The 10,803-nt window shown below is 45.9% G+C and overlaps 1 protein-coding gene across 4 annotated transcripts in view; it reads right to left on the bottom strand.

Moving 5' to 3' along the window:
* abhd3 (abhydrolase domain containing 3, phospholipase) overlaps window positions 1–3,588 on the bottom strand; it is a 144,084-nt gene extending 140,496 nt beyond the window's left edge. For 3 of the 4 annotated variants that reach the window (XM_085992806.1, XM_085992805.1, XM_085992807.1), the window contains exon 1: window positions 3,244–3,331. Coding sequence is in view for 1 of the 4 variants with exons in the window: in XM_085992808.1 (XP_085848934.1) it covers window positions 3,244–3,405 (162 nt within the window). In the remaining 3 variants the exon portion in view is untranslated. Of the gene's footprint in view, window positions 1–3,243 lie in introns of all 4 variants that reach the window. The other variant, XM_085992808.1, reaches the window with a different exon arrangement.
* Between the last annotated feature and the right edge of the window lie 7,215 nt (window positions 3,589–10,803).

The raw sequence follows: 10,803 nt of genomic DNA, 5'->3' as shown, positions 1-10,803 counted from the left end.
AGCAAAAACGTGCTCCCCTGTTCTCTTCAAAGCTGCCTTACCTTCTGAACAAGTGTAGGTAAGTATGACTAGAGTCAACATTTTAACAGTTTTGAATTTGCCCGAGCGCTCTATCTGTGGTTTCTGCTGGGGGCCCAAAAGCCCAAACTCCACACTTAGAATTTGCAATTCTTATAATTTCCTATTTTTACAATACTCAGCATATTCTATTATGACATCAGTGCCAGCCTGCCCTTTGGGCTTTGTACTCATTTATAACTGGGAAACACTGAGTGAACTGGCCGTCTGCAACACTTTGCAGCTATGACGAACGAACCTGTCCATTTGGTATTTGGCAAACATGATTCCCCCAGTAATGTGTATTAGAAAGAAAATAATATGATTTAACTTATTCAAGAGCTTTTCCACCAATGGAAGAAAATCCTTACCGTCTTAAAAAAAAATGTAAATTCAAAGTCTCAGATGTAAAACAAAATGTTGTAGTTATCTTATCAACAATCCCAATAAATGGACAAAGATAATAAATAAAGAACGTGAAAATACACGGACCTTCAAGCTCAGCAATTATGCCTGGATTCCATTCACCAGGAGTCTCTGCAGCTGACCCTGGTGGACCTACTGGGGTCAGGGGGAGATATCCTATTTTGCATTCTAATGGCCGGTGCCTATACCGCAATGGGCTCATCTCGGGTGTTCGCCTGCCCCAGAGGCCACGATATGTGATGTTTGGGGTTGTCAGTACCCTCTGGAAAGAGGAAATATGTACCCCCATGACCCTTTTGTAAAGGGGGTTGCTTTACAACTTTTAAAATAATCCACAGCTTATAAGGTGAGATGAAGTAATTAGAATGGGAGGAGGCTCACGTGGAGCATAAACACCTGCATATGGCCGAATGGCCGGTTTCTGAGCTGTAAATTTTATGTAATTCTAGTAATTATAATTTCTGGGGTTCAGGCCACGATCGTACCATGGACCACCAGGTGGGGCCCTCTGGTCATTTATTATAATAATAAAAAATATATATACATAATTTAATATAGATACACAATATATACTGTACCTATTGAATTGTCCGCATCTTTTAAAAATGGGAAAAACATAAATTGTTTTAATAATTGAAAGACATTTTCATTCTGATAATTATTTCTCTATTCTGGTAGAATTATATCTAAATTCGATTTTTGTTCAAAGTTATAGAAGGAAGAAAGAAAGAACTTGCATTTATATAGTGCCCTTCATGACCTCAGGGTGTCCCAAAGCACTTTACAGCCAATGAAGTACGTTTGAAGTGTAGTCACTGTTGTAATGTAGGAAACGCGGCAGCCAATTTGCACACAGCAAGCTCCCACAGACAGCAATGTGATGATGACCAAATAATCTGTTTTAGTGATGTTGGTTAAGGGATAAATATTGTCCAGAACACCACGATAAATCCTCTGCTCTTCTTCTAAATAGTGCCATGGGATCTTTTGCGTCCACCTGAGAGGACAGACGGGGCATCAGTTTAACGTCTCATCCAAAAGACAGCACCTACAATAGTGTAGCACTCCCTCAGTACTGCACTGGAATGTCAGTCTATACTTTTGTGCTCAAGTCTCTGGAGTGGAACTTAGAATCATAGAATTGTAGAATTTGAATCCATATCTTTCTGATTCAGAGTTGAGAGTGCTACCCACTGAACCACGGTTTATAGTTACACACCTAGATGCAGTTGTCTTGTTCGAAATAAAATTGACTGAATGAAAGGAGATGGGACTGAACCGCACAAGACACTGGCTCTGTACCAATGGAGAATCACCTACTCACAAAGGACGGGGTCAGCACTTACAAATGGCAATTAACGCCTTGCGTGAAAGTCCTATTGAGCAGAAGGCTCTGGAATCCGCTCATAATCTTGTGCAAGAACCGATCCTATGACATCAGAAACTCATGCTTTTTTGCAAATTATGTTTCATCCTTTTGCAGTAAAGAATTCATTTTGTAATTGCGTGCTTCCACAAGCAAAGCTCTTTGCTGGGAGAGCAAAGCTGGAAAATTGCCCTTTAAGTGCCCACATTTACGAGCAGATCTTGACCTTTAATCAAAGGTCACTGAAAGTGTAACACCAGACAGTTACCCTATTGCATCTAAAATCAGCTCTATGTGAAAGGGAGTCAATGTGTTCTGTACAGTGGATTTGAGATAAAGATTTATTGATTGTTTATCTTTTGTTGCTGGTTACACATTGCAGTTATTTGTATTCTATTGAAACACTTAATTTAAATGAGAATCACAGTTATTAGTATATTGCACTCCTACAAGTCTGCAAGCAAGTTAATCACTCAATTTTCTTATGACCCGTCTTTGAGAAAGCCTTAACAAACAATCTCTGCAAAACACATCGTAGCATGTGAGGAAGACTTAGAGTAGCAGTAAAAGCAGAAAAGTTCATTAACATTCACATTCTATGAGTTGTGATCATCTGCCTACTTACATCTACTTTTTCATTACAAAGACATGCAGAGGGAAGATACAGCCAAAGAGATTCACTCAAAACTCGTATCAATACAGTAACTGCCACAGTGCCAACTTTCCTGCTGACCAGGATAAAGTGTGTGCTCAGAGCAGGAAATTCCTGAAACTAAGCCAGCTAGAAATTTCTCCAAACAACAGCGGAGCCTGTTTAATTGCATAGAAAGCAGTTGTGACTTTGGAAAATGCTATTAAATTAAGGCTAATAATAATTAAAGGGAAGGGTAAATGACAAAGAAAAAAAGAACAGACATTAATACTGAAAGAATGCAATGGAGAGAGTACAACAGAAGACATGAGGCTGGGCAGGCTGGCCCTGGACTTACGACACATTGGGGTGAGAAAATAGAAGAATGAAATAGAGCATGAGAAGGTGTTACTGACCTTAGTACAGATGTGCATTATGCAGTTACATCTGGAAGTGACAATTCTGACCCATTCAGTGCAGTGGTGGAAACTTGTGATTGGAGATTTTCAAATAAAACTAAAATAGTTGCAACAACACCAATGTCTGCAGCAGAGATTTAATCACTTAATCTTATCCCATACAGGAATCGATTTAGCTGCAAACCTCTCCCTGGCAAAGTAACAGACACAGCTTAAAATGTGGATAATGAGAAAACAAGCAACATCAAATGATTTACAGTAACATCTATTGCCTTTTTGAAACATGACACCAGGCAGATTTTATATAAAACTGTTAGATAAAATGCAATAAACCTCTTCCTTACCTTTGCAACTGAGCTCAGGTAATAGCAGATGTAGGCAGCACCGAATCCTAAAACAAGAGACAAACCTACCCCTGAACCTGACAGATTGACATTGACCTGATTTTCTAAATATACTGTCAGATCTCTGGTCAACGTGTTCACATCCCATATCAGATCAATCATTGCTGTACTACTGGTACAAAATAAGAACGGGCTACCAGCACTTTGCACCAGAAGCTGAGAGGCTGTAACATCAGATTCTTGCGTCCTTCAGCCCAACCCTCATACACTAGCACAATCCTCTTCAGCTTCTATTTATAGGTTTAAGGCTTTACTCAGGCCTTTAAATGCCACCTACTGGAGAGATATCATCACACTAACTACAACTTTTCTTCCTCACTTTCCAAACTACACTTAAATTAAAGGGCTTATTTTGTTGCCAGACTTGATTACAACATTTGTTTTACTATTAAAGCGTGGTTGACTTGTTGCTCACTGAAATGACAGATAAAAGTTCATTTCTTTCAGAGACATTTCTAAAGTACGTCGTACACCAGACAGTAAAGAAGATGCACTGTTTTTAGAACAAGACGTACACGACACAGATCAGTAGACCATGCAACTTACCCTATATAGCCAGCTGCTCAGAAAAGTATTCAAGAGCCTTGAGCTGATATGTCCATCAACTTTCCTCATCCACAAGTGTGGAGAAAATGGCCGGAAATGTAATAAGTTGGCGGGTTGGGGGATGGGGCGGGGGGGCTAGAAAGCAGTCGGGAAATCTAGGAGAATGGGTTTCCCATAGGCACTGCCGAATTTAACAGCAGGGCCTGATTTGCATTTCATATCTCTGTTTCCCACCCGCTGCCAGCCAGATGGAGAGGCTGGCTGGCTGCGGGCGGGTAGGCCTGCGGCACTAGATCACAGAGAGGAAGGGAGGGATCGAGTGGGGGCCAGGGGGTGATCTGCGGCCGGAAGGGCAGCGGAGGATGGAAGGATCGGGGGCGGAGCATCGGGGCGGTGGGGGGAAGGATCGGGACCAGAGCATCAGCAGGGGGGGAAGAACGGGGCCGTAGAATCGGGGTGGGGGGTGTTGGATCCGTGGTTCAGAGGATATGCTATTATTAAATAATCACACGGATGCTGTACATTAACAATAAACAGGTCTTTACTGGAGGAGGGTAGTCTCTAGACTGGGGGTACAGAGGCATGCGCAAAGCTTATATACCGGTGTGGTCACTGTCGGTACTACAGTATACAGGAGCTGTAAAAGTAGTTCTGACTTAAAGGCACATACACTACAATTCCTCCCCTTTTAGATTAGTAGTACCCCTAATATTCAAATAACAATTAACATTTCAACATGTACATTAAACAACAAAAGTCCATTTATAGATTCAGTCTTTGGGGCGGCTTCCTGACCCTTTCGGGATAGCGCCTTTCCGGAGGTTCTTGTTCTTGGTGCAGAGGCGATTCTGACCCCTTTTCATCGGGTAGTTCATCGGGTTCCACTGCTACTGGGTCTGAAGTAGACCCGGTATGTCGGGTTCATCCCCAGGTACTCGAGACATGGGGTTGACACGTTCCTGTGACGCTAAGATCTGATCGATGTGGCGTCTCACAATGTTCTCCCCGACATCCACTGTATACATTAATGGCCCCTGCCTTGTACATATCGTTCCGGGTTGCCATTTCTCTATTCGGTAGTCACGGGCCAAGACTGGTTGCCCTACATTGAAGCTCCTTGTCAGCTTCTCATTGATGTGCTGGAATTGTTTGTCCTCAACATTTCTTCGCACATTTGGTCTGAGCAAGTCCAGACGAGATCTCAACCTTCGGTTAAAGAACATCATGGCCGGGGTCTGGTTGGTAACTGCATGTGTCGCGTTTCGGTAGGCTAATAAGAAATTGTCCATCTTATGCTGTAGTGGAATTTCATCACTGCACATGGCCTTTATCGCCTTCTTAAAGGTTTGTATGAACCTCTCAGCCAATCCATTTGTGGCTGGATGATAAGGGGCGGATGTGTAATGCCTTACCCCATTCCTTCTCATAAATTTTTGGAACTCGTTGGACACAAACTGTGGTCCATTATCAGAGCAAATCTGCTCTGGCAAACCGTTTCTGGCAAATATGGTCCGTAGGACTGCAATCGTTTTCTCTGTAGTGGTTGAAGACATTTTTATCACCTCAGGCCACTTTGAATGAGCATCCACTGCTATTAAGAACATTGAGTCCATGAATGGACCAGCGAAATCAATATGCACCCATTGCCATGGAGAGGAGGGCCACTCCCATGGGTGTAGAGGGGCATGTGGTGGTGCATTTTGGACCTTCTGGCATCCTGAGCAGCTCTTAGTTAAGTCTTCGATTTGTTGATCGATTCCCGGCCACCACACATAAGCCTTAGCAAGGCTTTTCATTTTCACTCCCCCCAGATGACCTTCATGTAGCTCATTTAGCACGTCTCCCTTAACTTGGGTGGAATCACCACTCTGGATCCACACATCACTGTCCCCTGGCATACTGACAACTGTTCTCTTCTGGATGAGAATGCTGGCAATAGTGAGTCACCATGTGTTGGCCATCCCCTCACCGTCAATTCATATACCCGCGACAGCGTCGGATCGTTGCAGGTCTCTTTCTCTATATCCGCGTTTGTTACTGGCAATCGTTCAATTATTGACGAATAAAATATCTCGATAGGGTCCACTGCTGGTGCTTCCTCCATAGCAGGCAGTGGCAGGCGCGATAGCCCATCAGCGCTCCCATGCTGTTTCGTGCCTTTATATTCTATTTCATATTGATTCACCCCTAGAAACAGGGACCATTTTTGTAACCGCTGTGCAGTCATCACTGGAACACCCTTCTTAGGATTAAAGATGGAGACAAGTGGTTGGTGGTCAGTCAGCAAGGTGAACTTCTGCCCATGCAGATAGTGGTTGAATTTTTTTACTCCCCATACTAGGCTGAGGGCCTCCCTGTCAATCTGGGCGTAGTTGCGCTCGGCTGAGGTTAGTGACCGAGACGCAAAGGCTACTGGCCTCTCCAACCTGTCTGGGAATTTGTGCGACAGCACCGCTCCAATACCATAGGGTGATGCATCACATGCCAAACGAATTGGTAGTGCTGGGTTGAAATGGGCCAACACCTCTTTTGATGTGATCAATTCTTTACACTTCTGGAAAGCTCGTCTACGTTCGTCATCCCACTTCCATGGTACCCCTGTTTGCAGTAGGGTGTTCAGCGGGTGTAATACCATAGACAAATTTGGTAAGAACTTGTGGTACTGTAGTAGTTTACCAGCCCGAGAAACGACCTCAATTGTGACACATTTTCCGGTGCTGGAGCCTTGACTACTGCCTCAATCTTCTCAGGGGACTTATGTAACTCATCTTCATCGATGACGTGGCCACAATACGAGATCTGTTTCTGGAAAAACTCGCACTTGTGGCGATTAGCTCGTAGCCCATACTCCTTTAATCTGGTGAGCACCTTCTCCAAGTTGGCGAGGTGATCACCGTCATTTTCGCCCGTGACCAAGATGTCGTCCAAATAACACTGGGTCCCTGGAATCCCTTGCAGGACCTGATCCATCGCCCTTTGCCAGATAGCCGGAGCCGAGGCTACTCCAAACACCAGCCGGTTGTATTGATAGAGACCTTTATGAGTGTTGATCGTAAGGTAATGTTTCGAAGCTTCTTCTACCTCCATTTGCAAGTACGCCTGGGCTAGATCAATTTTGGTGAAGCGTTTACCTCCAGATGGCGAGGCGAAAATATCCTCAATTCGTGGAAGCGGATATTGCACTGTGTGAAGGACTGGGTTCACTGTCACCTTAAAATCCCCACAGATGCGGAACATTCTTTGGTTCCCCAGGCGTATTACTCAACGACCGCTTCATTACAGGAACGATGGGTGTAGCCCACTCGCTCCAGTCCACTTTGGACAGTACTCCTGAACGTTCCAACCCCTCCAGCTCTGCTTCAACAGCTGGTCTGATCGCATAAGGCACTGGTCTGGCCTTAAGAAACTTTGGGCTTGCATTTTCCTCTATTTTAATCGTTGCTGTTATTCCTTTTAGTGTTCCTAGTCCCTCCTGGAACACTTCTTTTGCGTCAGTTAGCATTTTTGACAGTCGTCCAGGTGTGACGTCGTCATCCTTTTTGGCCTCAACCTTCAGTGCCTGTATGGAATGCCAATCTAATTGTATCTTCCGGATCCATTCACGTCCTAGCAGTGGTGTTCCTCCGTTTGGCAATACATATAAATCCATGTTAGGTATTTCCTGGCCTTTATATGTCACTTTCACCCTTATTTTTCCTTTGGGGTAGACTTTTTGCCCCGTATACGTCTTCAAGACAATCTCTGTAACTTTCAAGGGTATGTGTGAAAATAGCCGCTTGTAGTCTCTTTGATTTATGACTGTTAGAACTGACCCTGTGTCCAATTCCATTTTCACTTGGACTCCGTCTATCTTGAATGTAACCCAGATAGTCTGGTGATCCTCCATTTCTGTTGCCTTATGTAGTTTCAGACAACCCAGCTCCTTGCTTCCGGAGTCTGTGTCACTTTTCTGTTCGTCTGAACCACTGTCCATCACCTGGTGTACCTTTTTGTACTTCTCCTGTGGAGATTTCTTACTGTTGGTTTTCTTCCCAGACCTGCAGACTCTTGCTATGTGTCCTGCTTTCCCACACTGTCTGCACACTTGGTCCTTGAACCAACAATCTTTCTGGTCATGTGTTGTTCTGCCGCAGCGATAGCACTTCCCTGTTCCATAGGACATTTCATTGGTGCCATATTCTTGCGGTCTCCGTTGTATCTCTGCAGCGCCCCTTGCGGCTGCTTCGTGTGATACTGCCATACTGAAAGCTTTGTCCAGCGTAAGGTCCTTTTCTGATAGAAGCCGTTTCTGGGTTCCTTCACTTTGTAGCCCACACACAAACTTGTCCCTTAACGTATCTGCTAGTCCCGCTCCAAACTGGTAGTGTTTCGATAGCTTGCGCAGTTCCGTTAGGTACTCAGCATTGCTTTCATCTTTGTGTTGGTTCCTTTTATGGAACTTAAATCGTTCTGCTATCAGCAGCGGTGTGGGGTTTAAGTGGTCCTGTAGGATTTCTACTATGCTTTCAAAATTCTTGTTTACCGGCTTCTCTGGGGTTATTAGATTTCGCAGTAACCCATAAGTTTTTGCACCCATGGAATTTAACAGAACCAGTGCTTTATTAGCATCTGGCACTTCATTCGCCCTGCAGTACACCTCAATATGTTCCACATATGTCGCCCAATCTTCGACTTCATTGTCGAACGTAGAGATGCTGCCACTCTTCGGCATCCTTGGGTGTGAGTTAACTGTCACAAATGGCGCCTCCCGCGCTTCCCCTTCTTCTCCGCTGGCACCAAATGGCGTCTCCCGTGCTTTCCTTCCTTCCCGCGCTCGCCCTTCTTCTCCGCTGCGGCTTCTAAAAATAGCGCCTCCCGCGCTCTTCCTTCTTCTCCGCGGCTCAATGGCATCTCCCCTTTCTTCGCCCCGCGGACCCTGTTCAGCTCGTGAGCCCTGGCTGTGCTCTGCGCGTTCTTCTTTTTATTTTTTTCGACGCTGCTCAGTCTAGAACCCGGCTGTTTCTTTACCCTCTCTCTCTCCGGTTTGTTTTCTTTTTCTCGACGCCGCTCGGTGTTCAACCCCCGGCTGCGCCCTGCACTCTTCACCCTCTGTCTTACCCCGTCGATGCTGCTCGGCTTTCTCTCCGCCGTCGGTCGGCTCCAGCCGCCGCTGCTCGGGAAGGGTCTGCGCTGGACCTGTCGTCAGTCTCTTACTGCTCGTCGTGGCTGGGGAACCAAACCCTGCTCTCCACAGCCTCCCCTGCGAAGTTCAATCTCTGCCTGACTGCTGGGCGGTTGCTCGTGTCGACGCTCGTGTTCCTGGCCTCGACTATTTTTTTTTTATGTTGCAGGTAGATTCGAATCGACACTCGTCGCCACTGTTGGATCCGTGGTTCAGTGGATATGCTATTATTAAATAATCACACGGATGCTGTACATTAACAATAAACAGGTCTTTACTGGAGGAGGGTAGTCTCTAGACTGGGAGTACAGAGGCATGCGCAAAGCTTATAGACCGGTGTGGTCACTGCCGGTACTACAGTATACAGGAGCTGTAAAAGTAGTTCTGACTTAAAGGCACATACACTACAGGGGGTGGGTGGAAGGATAAAGGCTGGGGCATCGGGGGTGGAAGGATTGGGGATGGAGCATTTGGGAAGGGGGGGAGTGGGGGAAGGATTGGGGCTGGAGTATTTGCAAGGGGGTGGTGAAGGATTGGGGCTGGAGCATTTGCAGGGGTGGGGGAAGGATTGGGGATGGAGCATTGGAGGTATAGGATCGGGGCGAGAGGAGCATTGGGGCTGGAGGGGGGAGTCCAGGAAGGCGATTGGAGTTAAATTTGTAATGGTGATTAAATCTGAGGCACCCCAGCCTCATTATAATATTTAAATTGGAGACCCACCTCCTGGGAGTGGGTTGGCTGCCCGCCACCCGTTAAAACCGGAGGTGGGCGGGTTGGCGATGGGTTGGGGTCGGGTTTCAGTTTTTTAACACTTTAACCTCCTACCTGACACCAACCCATCCATTTTTTGGGGTTAAAATTCCCCCTAATTTCTTTTTATTCATTCATGGGATATAGGCATCGCTGGCAAGGCCAGCATTTATTGCCGCCTTCTTGAACCACTGCAGTCCATGTGGTGAAGGTACTCCCACAGTGTTGTTAGGGAGGGATTCCAGGATTTTGACCCAGCGACAATGAAAGAAAGGCGATATATTTCCAAGTCAGGATGATGTGTGACTTGGAAGGGAACTTGGAGGTGATGGTGTTCCCATGCGTCTGCTGCTCTTGTCCTTCTAGGTGGTAGAAATCGCTGGTTTGGGAGGTGCTGTCGAAGAAGCCTTGGTGAGTTGCTGCAGCGCATCTTGTAGATGGTACACACTGCAGCCACGGTGCACCAGTGGTGGAGGGAGTGAATGTGGTTAAGATGCTGGATGGGGTATCAATCAAGCGGGCTGTTTTGTTCTGGATGGTGTCGAGCTTCTTGAGTGTTGTTGGAGCTGTACTCATCCAGGCAAGTGGAGAATATTCCATCCTGACTTGTACCTTGTAGGTGGTGGAAAGGCTTTGGGGAATTAAGAGGTGAGTCACTCGCCATAGAATATGCAGCGTCTGACCTGCTCTTGTAGCCACAGTATTTATGTGGCTGGTCCAGTTAAGTTTTTGGTCAATGGTAAACCCCAGGATGTTCATGGTGGGGGATTCGGCAATAGTAATTCTGTTGAATGTCATGGGGAGGTGGCTGGGCTCTCTCTTGTTGGAGATGGTCATTGCCTGGCACTTGTGTGGCGCGAATGTTACTTGTCAGTTATCAGCCCAAACCTGAATGTTGTCCAGGTCTTGCTGCATGTGGACACGGACTGCTTCAATATCTGAGGAGCTGCGAATGGACCTGTGCAATCATCATCGAACATCCTCACTTCTGACCTTATGATGGAGGGAAGATCACTGATGAAGCAGCTGAAGATGGTTGGGCC

Source organism: Somniosus microcephalus, chromosome 7 (assembly GCF_052327205.1).
Source record: "Somniosus microcephalus isolate GS21.2 chromosome 7, FLI_Smic_1.0, whole genome shotgun sequence".
Classification (NCBI taxonomy): Eukaryota; Metazoa; Chordata; class Chondrichthyes; order Squaliformes; family Somniosidae; genus Somniosus; species Somniosus microcephalus.
Note: the sequence above shows the minus strand (reverse complement) of the source record. Positions and strands in the feature narration are given on the sequence as shown.